General features: G+C 45.9%; 2 protein-coding genes and 1 long non-coding RNA gene across 62 annotated transcripts in view; 2 read left to right on the top strand and 1 right to left on the bottom strand.

Moving 5' to 3' along the window:
• The window catches only part of Celf6 (CUGBP, Elav-like family member 6), a 30747-nt gene extending 25311 nt beyond the window's left edge, over positions 1–5436 (top strand). For 6 of the 12 annotated variants that reach the window (XM_006511540.3, XM_006511545.2, XM_006511543.2 and 3 more), the window contains 5 exons: positions 211–273; positions 533–613; positions 703–846; positions 1360–1515; positions 2383–5436. In XM_006511540.3, the coding sequence (XP_006511603.1) occupies positions 211–273; positions 533–613; positions 703–846; positions 1360–1487 (416 nt within the window). In that variant the 3' untranslated portion in view covers positions 1488–1515; positions 2383–5436. The remainder of the gene's footprint in view (positions 1–210; positions 274–532; positions 614–702; positions 847–1359; positions 1516–2382) is intronic. The other 6 variants (XM_006511542.3, XM_030244695.1, NM_175235.3 and 3 more) reach the window with 4 other exon arrangements.
• A 1072-nt stretch (positions 5437–6508) lies between these two features.
• Gm51709 lies at positions 6509–13527 on the bottom strand. The gene is made up of 3 exons (XR_003948337.1): positions 13390–13527; positions 8635–8727; positions 6509–6731 (listed from the first exon to the last, which is right to left on the bottom strand). It is a non-coding gene; the product is annotated as a predicted gene, 51709 (long non-coding RNA).
• Positions 13528–13549: 22 nt separating this feature from the next.
• Parp6 (poly (ADP-ribose) polymerase family, member 6) overlaps positions 13550–18305 on the top strand; it is a 33144-nt gene continuing 28388 nt past the window's right edge. For 17 of the 49 annotated variants that reach the window (XR_870762.2, XR_003947977.1, XR_001778987.2 and 14 more), the window contains exons 1-2: positions 13602–13811; positions 14871–15110. The gene's annotated coding sequence lies outside the window, so the exon portion shown is untranslated. Of the gene's footprint in view, positions 15111–18305 lie in introns of all 49 variants that reach the window. The other 32 variants (XM_017313527.1, XM_017313529.1, XM_017313528.1 and 29 more) reach the window with 10 other exon arrangements.

The following is an 18305-nucleotide window of genomic DNA, read 5'->3' on the forward strand; positions in this document are numbered from 1 at the left end:
GTGGGTCACCATACTCACTGACCCAACCCACCTGGAAACGGAGTGGGAAGAGACGCTTTCCAGGCGAGGACCTGCTTGGGGGGAAAGGATTCCATCTTCCCAGCTACCTTTCTTAGTGGTCCTCTACCTCCCACACTGCCACTCAGGGTCTCTCCCCTGGTCCCTGTCCATCTGCCTTCATGGTGGGCCTTGGGCCCCCTCTCTCTCCAGCGAAGAGCCCCAGTGTGGCTGACCCCCTGCAGCAGGCCTACGCTGGGATACATCACTATGCAGGTTTCATTTGGCACTGCCCGGCCCGGGAGCGTGGGTGTCGGGTTTTAAAGGGCCTCGGAGAGAAGTAGGGGGATTTGAGGGAGGGTTAGGCTTTGTTCCAAGGAGTCAATCAACCCTTCCATCCTATTCAGCCCCAGCAACCAGTCTTGGGACAAAGGTTATGGTGAACTGGGTTGAGTTGTCAGAGCTGGCCAGGCAGATGGGGATCTGTGGGAAATGGCTCCTGGGGGTCACTGCCTACTCCCACCTCTGTCTCCAGCAGCCTATCCCTCGGCCTATGCCCCAGCGAGCACAGCTTTTTCCCAACAGCCTTCAGCTCTGCCTCAACAACAAAGAGAAGGTAAGGGGCTGAAAGCTGGAGATGAGGGTTATTTGGAGGGGTATCCCTCAGCGTCTCTCTCCTGAACGAGCCTGCTACTGTTCCCACAGGCCCCGAAGGCTGTAACCTCTTCATCTATCACCTGCCTCAGGAGTTTGGGGATGCAGAACTCATACAGACATTCCTGCCCTTCGGAGCTGTTGTCTCTGCCAAAGTTTTTGTGGACCGTGCCACCAATCAGAGCAAGTGTTTTGGTGAGCTGATCCATCCCTGTGCCTTAGGATTCCTTAGGGGCCACGCATAAGGCTTCCAGAGACTGAATGTTATGGGACAAAGTATGGGCAAAGCAAGCCTTATTTTGGATCACCGGAGAAACTTGGGTAACTAGAATGTGAGAGATCAGGAAGTTTTCAGCTTTTGGAGTTTATCCGGAGCAGGTGGAGTCTGGGTTTGGAATCGAGAGATGCCTCTAGCCCCCAGCTGCAGTTCTGAGGCCAGAATAGGAGGAGTGGAGCAAAGAAAGTAGTGGACCCAAACCAGGAAAATAGTCTGACCAACTCACCATCCCTTCCCCACACCAGACTTCCTTCTCACCTTTCCGGGAATCACACCTTTAGGAATGATTTGCCTCTGTTAAGCTATGCACACATACATGTTCACATATTTAAGCAATGAGAAGTTACACATGCGATGGTCCCAGGCTAGAGATTAGAAAGAGAGTCTGACAAGCTGGATTCCCAGGTAACCTGTCTGCCCACACCCTCCAGGGTTTGTTAGTTTTGACAATCCAACCAGTGCCCAGACCGCCATCCAGGCCATGAATGGCTTTCAAATCGGCATGAAGAGGCTCAAGGTCCAGCTAAAGAGACCTAAGGATGCCAACAGGCCTTACTGATCTGAGCTCACTGACCAGTCACAGACAGGTAAGTTCTTGATGGATGTCAGGCAAATGGGTCCCAGGTCAGAAGACCCTGACAGCTTTATGACATTGGGTTACTGCCCTCTGAGAAATCCAGGAATAAAGAAAAGAGCCAGCCAGGGTCAAGGGTGACAGTGACTGAGATTTTTTTTTTTTTTAAGATTTATTTATTTATTATATGTAAGTACACTGTAGCTGTCTTCAGACACACCAGAAGAGGGAGTCAGATCTCATTACAGATGGTTGTGAGCCACCATGTGGTTGCTGAGATTTGAACTCTGGACCTTCGGAAGAGCAGCCGGGTGCTCTTACCCACTGAGCCATCTCACCAGCCCCTGAGATTCTTTCAACCCAGAGTCTAAGATGAATTTAGATAACCCTGATGTTTCCAGAGTCTTGGAGAGACGATTCCTAGGAAAATTTAGCCCACTCTAGTCTAGCAAAGGCTGCAGTTTGAATGAAGAAGAGAAGAGCTAGTGAGGAGATGAAGGGAGAGAAGCAGGGTCCTCAAGAGCTAGACCTACAGTGCTTAGTGGGCGACAGGCTGCGAGGTGACAAGGCCCAGGTCCTGCAACCTGGAGAGATGTGCTGTCCTTGCAGGCCCTCTCCACCTCAGCTCACTCAGGCTGCTCCAGAAGCTCTGCAGGGCATTGGCAACAGTGATCTGCCTAGGATCTAGGCAAGGGCTGGCCAGGATGCTGCTAAGAAGGGAAGGCCTGACAGCAGAGAGATGGGGGTGGGGGGAAGGGGGGAAGATAGGGGTGAATGGGAAGGGTGAGGGGGTGGGGGATGGAGTCGCTCTTGTCTTACCCTCTAAGGTGACATTTCCCTTCTCTCTCCCGTCTCCTTATGAATTAATACCCAACAACAGAAACTGAAGAATGAAGAAAGGAAACAGAAAAGCACAGAAATGCTGGAGAGGCCCTTCCGGAAGGAGTGGCAGCAGACGGAGGTGGATCGGACCCAGGGCTGGCGCCTGGGGCTCAGGCCACTCATCATGTGGGTTGTTCCATGGAGTGATCAGGCTGGCAGGGCAACCAGTGCTGGCTGAGGACCGACAGCTCTAAAGGAACCAGCAGAGGGCCTCGGGGGTGCCAAGGGCTTCTCAGCAAGGGAAGCCCAGACTTACTTTGTTCAAAATCATATCATTCCTTAGTGTTTAGGGACCAAAGGACTATTGCTTTTTTAAGAATATATATATATATAAATTAAAACAAAGAAAAAAAAACAGGAGACAAAAAAAAGACAGTATAGAGTCTCATAAAAGCTGCCTTTAAATATCCCCAGGAGACAGGGTGAAGGAGACCCTTGATAGCCCAGCCTAGGCAGAGGAGGCTGTGGAAAGATTGGCCTGTGTCTCACTCCTTCTTAAGCGATTCCCTTACCCCACCCTTTAAGAATATGATAAAGGATGTGAAGTCCAGGCTCATAGTCAAGCAACAAGAGGGTTGTGGAAGCAGTGAACCCGCAGTTCCCAAATGCAGATAGTATCCCAGGAGAGCCTCAGGAGAAGCTCAGGCCTGCTCTGGTCTTTGCTACCTTAGGAGGCCCCCGGCCATCGGAAATGGGAACCTGCCTTTCCTTCCTGACCCCCTTTCCTGTGGAGCCACAGCCTCCCCAGGTAGGAAGAGAGAGAGAGAGAGAGAGAGAGAGAGAGAGAGAGAGAGAGAGAGAGAGAGAGAGAGAGAGAGAACCTTTACCTTCCCAGTCCAGGTAGACCAAGGCTTCGCCTTTGGCTGAGCTGAGACACCTCCTGTTTCCCCTCCCCTTTCGACTACCCCAGTGTCCCCTTGCTCCAGGCCACCTTCTGTCTCTTAGTCTAAGTTTGCCCACTTGTAAAGTAGACTCAAGGTATATGTAGAGGGCTGTGACAACAGACGTGGAAGGCTTGCTGCTGTAAATACTGCCACTGAGAAGGGGATCATTTTCACTATGTAGAAGCTTCAGAATTAGAGGTCCCCCTTTACCCAGGACCTGGGAGGGAAGTAGATGTTTTGCCAAAATACTAATTCATTCCTTTAAAAAGTCCATCTTTCCTATGCAAGCGTGTCTCACATGTGCTTACCCAAGGTGCTTTTAGATGGTGAGCAGTGTTCAGCTTAGAAGTGGTGTGTGCTCTGTCTGTCTGTCCTTGTCTGTATGTTGTGTACAGTGGGTGCCATATAAAGCTGGTCAATGGTGGTGCTTCCTGCCTGCTTCTGTGAGATGGGCAAATGAGTCAGCTTAGCACACCACAACTCACCTTGCCTCCGTCAGCCTTTCCTAGGCCTGTGGGACCTTGAATACCTTTTTTCCCTGTGTGAATAATTTATATTCCCATCCTGAAGTCATGGATCTACCTAGTGTGAGGCCCCACAGAGTGGGAGATACTCTGGTCTGACACTGGAGACCTGTCATCTGATATCACTGGGACAGTGAAAGATGTGGGTGGGAGAAAGGCTCTGGGATAATTCCTTCCAGGCCCTCCCTAAGAAAATGTGTTCTTGCCTGTCCCTTGTCTTTAACTAGTTTTTGGAAGTAACGAGAGTGAAAACTAGATTTGTCAGTAACATTACCGGGCACATTGTGGTTTATATCCACAAATAATTGCCAGCTGGGAGAGGAACTGGTGTTGAGGCATAGACATACCAGCTTGTGCTAACCCACAGATGGAGTACCTCAGGTACAGGTGGAGATGTGCAACATCTGCCCACTCAAACAGATATTCATGGGCCTAGAGACATGCTCAGTCAGTATGTGTTTACCTTGTAAGCACAAGGACCCTGAGCTCAGTTCCTCAGAAACAAAACCAAACAAACAAAGAAACAAAACAGAAAAACCCACAGAACAAAAACAACAAAACAAAACAAAAACCAGGCACTGGCCTGCCATTTCAACCTAATTGGTGAGATGAGTTTGAGGACAATAAGAGATCCTATCTCAAAAATAGCTAGGTGATGGTGCCTGAGGAATGACAGCTGCAATTGTATTCTGGCCTCAGCATGTATGCTCACATACACTGGCACAAACAGAAACAAACCTCAGGGACTCAGGTAACTACCAAGTACCAGGAGTTAAGGGAAATGGATAGACGCATATGGTCTATACCAGCAAGAAAACTACTAACTCAGGCTCAAATGTTGGGAACGATCCATGAAAGTCTACCTGAAGATTAAGGAGAAGAATCACCAAGGGTGACCAGGGATATTCAAAGTCTTTGAGCAACTACATCATTTTGAAAAAGTATGGCCAAGAAATAATCACGTATTTCAGATTTTATTATGTTATAGATAAGTCAAGACTCTCATACTATTCCTAAATCTACTCTGAACCTTAAATCAGATCCATGTCAGGGCCTTTGAAATAAGCAAACTTCATGCTTGTAGGGTGTGAGTGAAGGCCTGGCAGACACTAGATCCCCAAGCTTCGGGGTTTGGTGTGATCTAAAGCAAGGGTTGGCCAACTATGGTCTGTCAGCCACACCTGGCCTGTGACATGTTTTTATACGACCTACAAATTAAGAATGATTTTTTTAAGAATAATTTTTTAAAAAAATTTCAAGGATTTTGATATTTTAAACTGTATGTGCACCTGTCTCTGTGGGGAAGTGCCCATGAGGGCAGGTGCCCACAGAGGTCAGAAGAGGGCATTGGATTTCCTGGAACTAGAGGTACAGGTGTTTGTCAGCTGCCAGATGAGGGTGCTGCAAACTGAACTTGGCACTCTGCAAGAGCAGTGCACTTCTTAACCACTGAGCCCTATCTCCAGTCTAGGGTTTTTTTGTTTGTTTGTTTGTTTGTTTTTGGTTTTTTGTTTTAAAATTATGTCAAAACAAAATGTCGACACAAAGCTCTATGTGGTTTACAAAGCTTGAAACATTTATCTGGTCCCTTACACGAGTTTCCTGATCCTTGGTAAAGTAATGGAAGATTTGTAGAATGTCTGAGTTTGAGCAACCTGGTGTTCTGTCTGTTTGTATGTGTATGTAATAGTCTGGCCCTTTTCAGTTGCAAGTATCAAAAACTTAACACAGACACCTTTTAGTCTTTAGGAAATTAAATAGTTTACAGTAGGTCGAAGAACATCCCTGCCTTCAGGCATCGCTGGGTCTTGGGGTTTAAATGATGTCTCTACCTCCTGACTCTGCTTCCTTTTATAGTTGATCTCACAACTTCTAGCTCTAAAACCTAGGGAGGATTTTCCTCAGCCTTGAGCATGTGCATACCTCTAAGATGGAAAACTGGGCCACTTTTTTCATGTATATGAGGAAGGGGGTAGGGAGTAATAGTTCCCCGATGGGAAAGATAACCTGCAGATAAGCAATTCACCCAGTACATTTTACCTTCTGTTGCATCCACTTAAACTTTTATCGACAAACATATAATTCCCAAACTGTGACTGCCTAACAGTGGAACAATCCTGGGCCCAACCAAAGCAGACAACAAATCTGCTGAGAGACAGAGCAGTTACAAATGCAATTGTTTTACTCAATCCTGAATTCTTATGATGTGCGAGTCTTGATCAGGTCTAGATGTATTCTTAAGATTTTTGCACTATGTGCCCAAAGGGTCATTTATCCACTCCTACATAGTCAATATAAAATAGTAGATAGAGATTGGACCATATTTTTTTTTTAAACAATACTCTTCCATTTAGAATAAGACAAAAGACTCCAATCTACAGCACTTCCTCCCTGATAGTGGAATGACTGCTTTAGATCCTTTCCATTGGGAATAACTCCTTTACTGCCCTTTTGTGGACATCCCTGAGAAGATAGAATGAAAGTATCCCTCATCCATGTTTTCCAGAATTTGGATCTAAGGGTTGTCTTAGTAATTCAGTACCCCCAGGTCCATTTGCCAGCTGTGAAGATTAACTGATTCCTGAGCTCGCTATAGGTTACTAACTACCATAGTTTCTATAAACTTGCTGAGTGCTCTTTTTCGAGTTTTGATCTGGCCCTCAGAAATTTTACCTCTTAGCAACTGTTCTAGGTTTATTTCTGTGACTCTGATAAAATACCTTGACAAAAAGCAACTTAGAAGAGATAAGGACAATCTTACAATTCCAGGATATAGTTCATCATTGTGGGGACATCAAACAGGACCATCAGACATCTAATCACATTACATCCCATCCCAGAGCAGAGAGAAATGTGTACAAACCTTTTCAGTGGTTTGCTTGCTTGTAGTCGGCTCAATTTCTCTACTTTTACACAGTTCAGGACCCTCTGCCTAGGGACTGGTACAAAGAAAGACCCATGGTAGACTGTTTCCTCTATCAAGACAACTCCTCACAGACATGCTCACAGCCCTATTCAATTATATAGACAATTCCTCATTAAGACTCTTTCTACCATGTGAGACTAGGTTGTGTCAAGTTGACAATGACCATAACAATTGGTCACAATAAGAACATTCCGCTGCTCCAGCTTCATGGTTTATATAACAGGCCGCCTATCATACTGCAGAGGCAGCTCTCATTCCATTTTGGATGATCATATTCCAGCAACCTTGGCCTTCACCAGGTAGTCAAAATTCTGAGTGGTCCTGACATCTAGGTGTCAGCCTGAAGCAGATACTTGTGCAGGACTGAGGCAACCACACAAGTGCTCATCTGGCCACCAGTCTACAGCTTCCTGCATGCCTCCCTCTCCAGTCAGTTTTAACATGGAGGCTACATCAGCAAAAGACTACTGCAGAGGCCCTGTCAGCTAATGCTGGATCTGGAAGCCTTTGAAACCTAAACAGCTTGGAGACTGTGAGCAGAGTCTTCAGCCCTCATCTATTTTTCCCTAGATGCCACTCAGGTACCCTGAATGCAGAGGAACAAAAAATCCATTTGGTTTGAGACGACCATGGTGACCTCTGGCATTAGAAACAGCCCTGGCTGTGCTGCTATGTGCTCTGATTGCATCTGGAGGCTCACCCCTACCTCAATGCAGCAGAGTGTTGCAGGATATTTGATCACACTGCGAACCCCAAGATTGTGTTATTTACTGAGAAACTCTGCTTCTGGTTATGGTGTGGTTCAGCCCTTATAACACACCTTTACAATCTCTGGCTGGAATACAGACATACCCTTAGTACACACCTTTAGACCCAAACAAGGAAGCTAAAGTTAGTTTGCAGAAGCAAGTGATGTAATTGAGTGGCAGAAAAAAAAAAAAGAGATGAATCAGAGAAAGAATTGACAGAATAGGATCTGCCCAACTCTCATGAGGAGGAAAGGGAAGCTGCTTGAGGGGCAGTCCAGAGCGGGGATGGAGGCAGATTCACCTGGACAGTTTTATAGAGACAGGTTGCAGAGAAAGAACATGCTAGACATAGGTGAGAATGAGAAGGAGCCAGAATTTCCTAAGTAGGAACTCAATAGTCTACTTGTGGCTTCTGGGCCTCTGCCATGATCAGTATATTTGTATATCATACAGCCTGGTGTTCTTTGATCTTAACAAGCTCAGAACCAGGGTAGATCAGATATCTGGCTCCCAGCCTGCAGCTTGGATCTACACTTCCAGATTTGTCTTCTGCCCTCCTTTGAGTTGACACTTGGCACATATTTGGTCACATCTTTACAGACCTTACTTAACCACTAATCACGATAGGCTGAAAACTGAGCCTGGCATTTTCCAGTAGATGCATTTGGTGCTTAGCAGAAAATTCAGGGACTCAGAAAGAATGCCTGAAGAAGGAGCCTCATCTTTCAGGTAAGTAGTCAACAAGTGCCCTGACATAGCCACCTTTGCTCTGATCCCCAACAGAAAGCTATCCATCCAGGCTAGATTAATCACAGTTGAATAGGAAAAATCAGCTACCCATTGTTAGGGCCCTGTGTTAAGATGAGGACTTTGATTATATCTCTGCATCTTAACTCAAGTCCTCTGGAAAGCAGACTCTAGGACAAAGATTAAAATGATGGCTTGAGACCCATGATGATGAAGGGGGTGAAAAGAGACAGGAGGCAATTGAAAGATGATTTAGCACTGTGTTGACAACTGCTTTACGTATGCTGGGAAGAAAGGGCAAGTCACAGGACAGTGCCAGGTTTGTTTCTAAGCATGTGGTATTTGCAAGGAGAAGCTGCATCTTTGAACAGTTCACCGAGGGGATTTCAAATGGGTCATTCATCTATACCCCTTCCTCACCTCATCTTTTCACTGGCACTCCACTAAGCAACTCCCAGGTAGTTCTCGGTGCAACATTTGCTCCTTGGGTGTTGGGAAGGCCAACGTGCATTTCTACAAAGATGAAGAAGCAGAGAAGTTACTTGCCACAGGCAGGGTGGTACCCTACAGAGCAAGGAGGAGGTCACTTATGGCATCCAAGAAGATGCATGGAGTTCGTGCCCAATTCGTTGTACAGGATGGAAGGACAAGTGCCAGAACACTAGCATTGTGTTCCAAGCCAAGTACATCTTAATTTGAAAGAGGAAGTCGTTAAGTGTGCCTTTGGTGATCAGGAGTCTGTCCTTGTTTTTTCCTGGAAACGCCTAAGCCCTAAATTCCATTACTTCCTGGATCTCTCACTTTGGACCTTTTGTTTTCATTCACTTTATATTGTGGGGAAGAGGGCTGGGGAGATGGTTCAGGGGTTACAGTGCTTGCTGCACAAGGATGAAGACCATAGTTCAGATCCCCAGAGCCTACCATAAAAAGCCAGGAAGTGGAGTGCTGTAATTCCAGCCTCAAAGGAATAGAGAGGGGATGGGATCATCAGAGCAAGCTGCCTGGGGGACTGGCTACACTGTCCAGCTTTGAGTTTGACTGAAAGATGCTGCTTTGATGAATAAGGTGAAAGAGGAAGGACATGAGGACATGACCACTCCATGGTGTGGTTGAGGAGAGCACAGCCAGAGGCACCTGGAAGAGTCTAAGGCAGGGAGAGAAAATAGCAGACTAAACATGACCAGTTTAGCCTAACTGAATCAGGCCATGAGAGGAGAGAGATGGGGAGATCAGGAGAGGACGGCTAAAAGAGAGCCAAGAGGACAGAGGGCAAAAGAGGACACATGGCCAAAATGGCAGGGTTATATACAATGAGAAGTGGGGAGCTGGGGGAGCCTGTGAGCTGGAGAAGTTTAGGATGGAGGGTATGTGAAAAGAGCGGGGGGGGGGGGGGGGGGGGGCAAGAGCTTGCTGAGAGAGCCTGGTGGCCAGCAAGCTCTTTGTTATGCTAATAGGCACCACAGTTAACATTTGTCACTTTCTTTTGGACCTGATGGAAGAGTTGTGATGAAGACAGCATCAACCTCTGATCTTCTCACACACAAGCATACACCTACAAACATCCATATAAACACATGCGCATAAGACACCTATGAAAATGAACAAAAGATTAGGAAAGAAAATTTGACTGACATAATTGCCAACATGCACAATTATTTTTTAGTCTTGGCAGTCTGGATTGATGGCCTAAGACAGCAAAATTGTAGTGTTCAGCTTCTGTTGAAAAGAATCTCAGGAAGAAGCCAACATGCTCTAACACCCAGACATCTTCCTTTCTAATGAAGCCCTGAAATCTCCTCCACCTGTTGATGAATATGTGACCGATACTCAGTATAAATGGTTCATCATATCACATAACCGTGGATTTCTAACTTCCCAGGCCAGGATGACCAATTGCTTCCATTTTACCTCAGCTCTACAAACTAACTGAGTGTTGTGCAGTCTGTTGCTCTCATACCCCATTCTCTCCCCTGGATTAGGACTGACTCCATTACACAGGACAGGGATTGACATAGAGAAGCATAGGAAGGGAAGAGAAGTGTAGGAGCATGGCTGACCTCATGAAAGATTGCATAAGGGATTCAAACAAATGCCGTCAGGTCTCTTTCACTCTGCTCCTCAGGGCTCACAACCATCTACAACTTCAGCTCCAGGGTACCTGATGCTCTCGCTGGCCTCCATGAACCCTGAACACACACACACACACACACACACACACACACACACACACATGCACACACTATTTTTTTAAAGGCTGAGCTAGTTTATCATATTTATATGTTGAGACCAAAGAATGGGAGAGAAGAACAACTGAATCCAGATAAAGAAACAGGAGTACAGGACAGAGCAAAGTTGCTGAAAAGGCAAAACACAGTGGAATACAGGACACAGTGAGAGAATAGCCTTGGATTGGAAGGAACTCTTTGCCCCATTTCAAATAGAAAGACTGGGAGAGAATGAGTATGGGGGCGGTAAGCACTGGCCTAGAGTGAGTCATAGACAGCCCCCTCCGGGTCAGAGGTCTTCAGAAAGGGCTGGGAAGCTTCCAGGAAGTTGAGACTAGACTCCCTATTTCTCTGCCTCTTCTTTTATTCTCATTGGCAGCTTGTCTTTCTTCATCCTCATCCCTCAGAATAGATAGGGTGAGGTCCAATCAGACTCTTAACCTCTCAGCCTAATCTCACAATCCCAAAACAGGACACTCTGATTAACACATCTTGGATGAGGAATCCACTCCACAGCTCAGTCAATTGCAATTTAGGCACCAGACATCTCAGGAAACATACCCAGGGCTATGTGTCTCAAGCATGGATGTAGAAAACACAATTTCCAGAGAATGAGCTCGTGGGCTGGACTGACTGAAAAGGATGTCTACCCACAAGCTCAAGTCTATAAAGCTGAGTTATTTCCTTCACTTTTGCATTAATCACTCTGCTTGACAAAATACTTGACAGAAACAGCTCATGGAAGAAAAGCTGTGTGTCTGGCTCATGATTTCAGAGAAACTTAAGTCCATCGTGGCGGAGAAGGCATACTGTGTGGGGGTGGGGGGTGGGGGAGGCTCAAGAGGGAGTGGCTGGGATCTTATGTTAGAGTCCAGTGGCCTTCACTCCATTCTATCCCTCACTCCCAGTCTTGTGAAGGTCACTTGAAACAACCATTGTTTCTCTGATCAGAGGACAGTGTTTCACTAGGTCTACTAACAGAACTGAGATTATAGTGATGTAGGTCCTGGGGTGGTGACTCAGTCAGTAAAAATCTGCATGAAAACTTGGAAGACTCAAAGTCAGATCCTCATTACCCATGTAAAAAGTGGGGTACAGTAGTACCATCTGTAATCCCAGCACTGGAGAGGAAGAGACAAGAGAATCCTTGGAGTTTGCTGGCCAACCAGTCAATCCATTTATAAACAACTCTTTTGGTGAGAGTCTCTCTCTCTCCCCCTCCCCCTCTCTCCCCACCCCCATCACCCCCCCACACACACACACACACAGAGGGAGGAAGGGAGGCAGGGAGGGAGACAGTCAAGGAGGGAAGGAGGCAGGGAGGGAGGGAGAGAGGGAGTAACTGACTAATGGAAAATGAAGAAAGCCAGGAAGAGCATAATAATCTATAAAGCAGTTAAAATTCATTGAGTACGGGAGCATGAGAGGGAAAGGGTTAAAGAGAGGGAATCCTGGGAGGTTGTGGGATTCTGCCATTCCACATTTCATTCATGGGAACAAAACCTTTGTGTTTTCTTATGTTGAACACATTTCCACAGTGCATGCTCTCAGAAGACTATGTGACCCTAAGTCCAGTTCTGAACTACTGTGAACTATTGCACTCTGAGACTGGAGTATATCCCTCAGTTTTCTTCAGTTATTACAATGTAACAAAACACCAAAATCTGTTAGCAGTCAGCGGCCTGGGGATCCTTGGCTCGATCCAGTTGAGACTCATGAGTAAGCAAGGAGAGAAACTAGAACCCAGGGGGCAAGCACAACGGCTCAAGCCAAGAATGCAATAATTTAATTTTCTCTTCTTTCCTTCCTTCTTTTTTTTTGAGACTGTTTCTTTGTGTAGCTTTGAGTGTCCTAGAACTAGTGCTGTAGACCAGACTAGCATCTCAGAGATCTGCCTCTGCCTTTAAAGTGCTGGGATTAAAGGCATGCACCACTACCGTCCCACACTTTTTTTTTTTTAAGGGTTTTTTTTATTTTTAATGTATGAGTATCTGCATGTACACCTGCATGCCAGAAGAGGGCCCAAGATTTCACTATAGATGGTTCTGAGCAACCATGTGGTTGCTGGGAATTGAACTCAGAACCTCTGGAAGAGCAGCCAGTGCTCTTAACCCCTGAGTCATCTCTCCAGCCCCACTTTTTTTTTTTAAGATTAATTTTACATATGCATGTTTGTGTTTTCCTGCATATATGTGCGTGCAACGCATTGGTTCCTAGTGCCTGTGATGGCCAGAGAGGGTAGTAGATCTCCTGAAACTGGAGTTTCAAATTATTGTGAACTGACTCGTAGGTGCTGGGAACCCAACCCAGGCCTTTGACAAGTGCAGCCACTGATCTTGGCTGCTGAGCTTTCTCTTCCATCCCAACTAAAATGTTTCATTTAGTTAATTTCTGAGATGGTTTCATATATCCCAGGCTGGCCTTGAATTGGCTATGTAGCTTAAGACTTCTATGGGGGCACACGCCTTTAATCCCAGCACTTGGGAGGCATAGGCAGGTGGATTTCTGAGTTGGAGGCCATCCTGGTCTACAGAGTGAATTCCAGGACAGCCAGGGCTATACAGAGAAACCCTGTCTCGAAAAACAAAACAAAACAAACAAAAACAAAAACAAAAAAACCACAAAAAACAAAAAGACTTCTAACTTGATTTTTGTGCTTCAACTTTCTGAATGCTGAGATAACATTATACAGACTACAGGCACGACACGGGATTTACACACCTGTGCATAAACTAAGGGTTTGTGGTTGCTAGGCAAACACTCTTCCAAGTGAGCTATGTCCCCAGTCCCCTGTGTGATGAGAAAGCCTGGGTGCGGTCGGTACACCGAAGCAAATGAACATGGGAGCAAGTCAGATTTCAGAATTTTAACTTTTGATTCCTATTTTTGTCTGGCTTCAAGCTGCACCAAAGGGGCACCTCAGTATCTCTATATAGGCAATCTAGATTACCTTCTTCTGCAACCCTCCTAACCACACGAGGCGACAAAGAAAAACATTATATTTCGGCATGTCCGGAGAACCTCTTTCTCAAGCTCCCTCCGGGCCCCAAAGCGCAAGCGCCACTCTCTCGCTTCCTCACGCCTTCAACTCTGGATCACTGCGCACGCGCGCCCTGGCTAGCACCCTGGGGTGGGGACACGCCCAGGTACAGCACGCACCGCGGTTGGTCGGAAGAGGACACCTGATCGCGGTGTCTTCGCCTGAGCATGCGCAGAGCGCCCCGGCGTGCCCGAGACCGCACGCTGAGGCGTGTGGTGCGCGACCTCACCCGCCCGCCTCGGTCCCCGCCCCTTGGCCTGCCGCTCCGCCCCCGCGGGGCGTCCCGGGCCGCTCGTCCCCTCCGCGGCGGCCGCGCGCGGCCCGGGGTCGCCGTGAGTACTCTCTAGGCTGGCGTGTGGGGAGGCTGGAGTGGGGATGGGGCGGGGCGGTCGGGCTGCTGGCAAGGTCCGCCCTGCCTGAGGGACCAAGTAAGGGATGCTGACAGGCTTCGCTCGGCTGGGCGGCTGGCGGCGGCGAGCCGCAGACGGGTCCTTAACGGGGAAGGCCGGAGCTGAGGGCTTTGGGGGACACCTGGAGAAGAGGCCTCAGGCCCTGCCCTGCATGCGCAGGTGTCCTCGCGAGCGTCTTGGTCTTCTCCCTCCGCCCGGGCTAGGGTTAGCGCTGGCCCGCGGGTCTCGCCCCTCCGCACCCTCCTTCGCCCTTTGTTTAGTAGCCTAGTCCTTTTGACACTTCCGTTGGAGTGGAGTTTTCTTCTCCTAGCACACTGAGCTGGAAGTCAAGCCCAGAATGTAGACGTTGAGATCAGAGGCGTCTCTTGACTAGGTATACGTTAAATGGTCACTCTGAAAAGTGCCAATGGACGTAGAGAAAAAGACCTTTGTGGGTCGTCCGAAGGCTTATTTACCGTTGGCACGATCTCATAGAAATAGACCAAGCGTGTTAATGCGAGCTGCCATCCCCCAGAATAAACACTGAGCCTAACAGCACACTTCTCTGGGCACTCTTAATAGTCTCTATTTGATCTAGCTCCTCTTGAAAGGTTCCAGATCTGCCCCCCACCCCCACCCCGAACTAGTTATTACATGAAAAAATGGATAGATTTGGCCCTATCAAACGTTCAAGTTACTTATGCAAGTTTTGTGACCTCCCTAGGTTGGAGTATTAAATATGTAACATGAAAACTTTGAACTAGGTCATCTCTCAGCCCCCTCTTTTTTTTTTTTTTTCTTTTTTAATGAATTCCGTGCTCCACCATCTGCCTTTTCCCACTCTCCAGCTTTTAAATCTACTCTCCATTCCTGAGAGAAGGCCATGGAGTGTTGAGGATTCAAGTCTTTTTTTACTAAAACAGTCTGGTTGGAGAAGCTGGTCATTTCATAACTGTCTTTTCCTTAGAAAAACTGATTTTTTTTACCCCCTCCTTTTAATAGCATCAGAAACCAAGCAGCAAACCCTGAGGAGATGCTCAGTTTTCCTTGACTTCTACAGTGAAAGACCTTGAGAAAGTTGGCACTTCTAGCCTAAGCTGCCCTCATTCTACTGCTCACCCCAAGACAACCCAGGCTGGACTGTAGTGCTTCCCTCTTCGTCCAGAGCAGCATTTGACTGTTTTCAATCTAAAAGAACCCTGGTCCCAAACTTCATAATTGGCACCTCAGCTGCTCTTGAAGGTGAATGAAGTCTTGATTTTTAAAAAGCATTTTGTGTGATTTTTGTCAGTTTAGTAGCAGCATTTAAGTTCTTATACTTACCTCCTATTTGGCCTAGGTACATAGCTGAGGGCTCATTCACTAATTCAGTAAATGTGTTATAGAGGCTGAGAATGGTGAAAACAGTAAAATCTTTGCTTATAGAGCTACAGTCAGGAGTGAGAGAGATGGCTCAGCAGTTAGGACCACTGGACTGCTCTACCAGAGGTCCTGAGTTCAGTTCCCAGCAACCACATGGTGGCTCACAACCACCTGTAATGGGATCTGATGCCCACTTCTGGTGTGCCTGAAGACAAAGTACTCATATACAGAGAGAGCTTACAGTCTGGTGAGAGATAAATGTAAGAGTGGTCAGAGCTGTGGTGAAGAAAACAATGTGGAGGGGGATCGAGAATGCTAGTGTGGGTATTTTATATGGGCAGTCAAGGTGACCTTTGGCCAGAGTGTGGATATCTAAAAAGGAATCCTAAAGGGGAGAACAGTAGAGACAAGATGTGTAGTGGGACTATTCTTACTGTGTTTGAAGAACAGCAGAGAGCACAGAGACAAAGGGAAAGCATTTGATTTTATAAATGTAGAAAATTTCAACTATGTACCCAAAAGTAGGGCATATAGGAAACCCTTGTGTACATTAGCTTCATCAGTTTCCATTTTTTGTTGCTGTTGTTTGTTTTGTGAAATGTAGCTCTTGGCTCTCCTGAGACTCAGTATGTAGTCTGCACTGGTGGAGAACACAGAGAGAACCTTTTGCCTCTGCCTTTAAAAATTCTGGGTTTTGTTTTTGTTTTTGTTTTTGTTTTTTGAGACAAGATTTCTCTTTCTAGTCCTGGCTGTCCTGGAGCTCATTCTGTGGCCCAAACTTGCCTTGAATTCACCGAATCTGCCTGCCTCTGCTGGGATTAAAAGTGGGCACCACCATCCCCCTGCAGAGTGCTGGAATTAAAGACACATCCCACCATGCTTGGTTTACAGTTATCAGCATTTTGCCAAATTTATTTCTTCTCTTTTCCCACTTATTTTATTTGGAACTGGGGTAATATTTAATTTTTTTTAATTGAAAATAAAATTCTGGTTGACCTACAATGAGTTTTTTCATACATATAATTGGACCTTATTTATAACCCCCCCCGAATATTTTTAAAGCAATTATCAGATATGAGGTTATCTCATCTCTAAGGGTGTTAGTTGTAATTGATTTTTGCATGTTGTTTTTTTGATCAGTCAGATAGTACTGCCAGCTTAAAAACTGCTATTCGGAATTTGCTTTTGTGTGTGCCTTATGGTCACATTCTGGACCAATTACTAGGTCTACCTATGGGAGAACAGACTTCAGACCCTTGGAAAATGTAATGACTTAAGAGGAATAGTTCTCAGGTTTTATCATGCAGCATGATAACTTTAAGGCTTGTTAGAATATCACTGAGTTCCAGCTATGGTTTTTCTACTTCACTAAATCTCAGGGGGTGAGGGTTAAGAATTGGCATTTTAACAAATTCCCAGTTGACACTGATGCTGTGGGCACACTATTCTACTTAGAACTACTGATGTAAAAAACTAAGGCTTGGTAGAATCACATTAAGGACCAAGAACACCCTGAGTCTGGAATGGATTAAATTGAGGTATATGTAGAGCCAGGAAGGGCTAGACTAGTGATTCCTAATTTTTGCCTAATAAGTAGAGCTTTTAACTGATTTAACATATAAGCTTAATTCCTGTTAAAATGTACTGATTGGTTATGGGGTATGGGTGTGTGCTAGCTGAAAGTTCCCTGGGTGATCTCAATGTATAGGTATGTCTGTGACTGGACTTAGAGAGCAGCAGAAAGCTTTAAAAGCCTGCTGACAGTACCTTTGACATTATCTATAGTTCAAACCTTCATAATTTCGTAGCTGAGTGTTTTTTCCTGACTGATGGAAGTGAAGGCTTCAGTGAGGCTAACATTAGAGTGGTATAGGATGGAGGTCTTCTAGGATTAGAAGTGGGGAGGAGTGCCTGTTGGATCATTGCTGTAACTATGTGAAAGTTAGGTTTCAAGATGACCCTGGAGCATTGCTTTAGTTATGACAACTCAGACATTGTTTACCAGAGCATCCTTAGTGTGATTTTTATTTTAAAAAAATTATTTTATGTATATGTGTATACTGTTACTGTTTTCAGACACACCAGAAGAGGGCATCAAGTCACATTACAGATGGTTGTGAGCCACCATGTGGTTGCTGGGAATTGAATTCAGGACCTCTGGAAGAGCAGCCAGTGCTCTTAACCGCTGAGCCATCTCTCCAGCCCCATCCTTAGTGTTATTGAGAACTCTAAATTAGATGATTGTTATAGAATGACTTGTGGTAATGTTGCTTTAAAAAAAAAAGATTTGTTTTTATTTTTAAAAATGTGTGTAGGTGGATCCACCGGCGTTATAGTAGTTATGAGTTGCCAGGTGTGTATACTGGGAATCCAACTCAGGTCCTCTATATGAGCAGTTAGCAGTATTAATCACTGAGCCATCCCTCCAGCCCTCTTGAATTTATTTATTTTTACAGAGTCCTCTTAGTAGTGCAGGCTGATCTCAAACATGTGATCTTCTGTCTCTCCCTTCCCCTCCTTTTACTGCTGGGACTCTGGGTATGTGCCACAGAGCTCAACTAAAACTGAAGTTTTAAAAGCAATAATAAGGGACTAGGGGGGGCTGGTGAGATGGCTCAGTGGGTAAGAGCACCCGACTGCTTTTCCGAAGGTCCAGAGTTCAAATCCCAGCAACCACATGGTGGCTCACAGCCACCCGTAACGAGATCTGACTCCCTCTTCTGGAGTGTCTGAAGACAGCTACAATGTACTTCCATATAATAAATAAATAAATCTTAAAAAAATAAAATAAAAATAAGGGACTAGGGATGTGACTTGTTGGTTAAAATGTCTGCCATGCAGGTGTGAGGACTAGAGTGTGGGTCCCTGGAACCTACATAAGTGTCAGGTGGGCATGGTGGCCGTGTGACTCCAGCTCTTGGAATGCGGGGATAGGATGTCAGTAAGCTGGCTAGCTAGACTAGCCTGTATTGGTGAGTTGCAGGTTTAGTTGAGAAACCTTGTCTCAGAAGAATGATTAAGAAAGATTGAAGTCAGCTTTGGAGGCCTTTTTATTTCTTCTTTATGTGTATACAT

The sequence above is a fragment of the Mus musculus genome, chromosome 9 (assembly GCF_000001635.26).
Source record: "Mus musculus strain C57BL/6J chromosome 9, GRCm38.p6 C57BL/6J".
Lineage (NCBI taxonomy): Eukaryota > Metazoa > Chordata > Mammalia > Rodentia > Muridae > Mus > Mus musculus.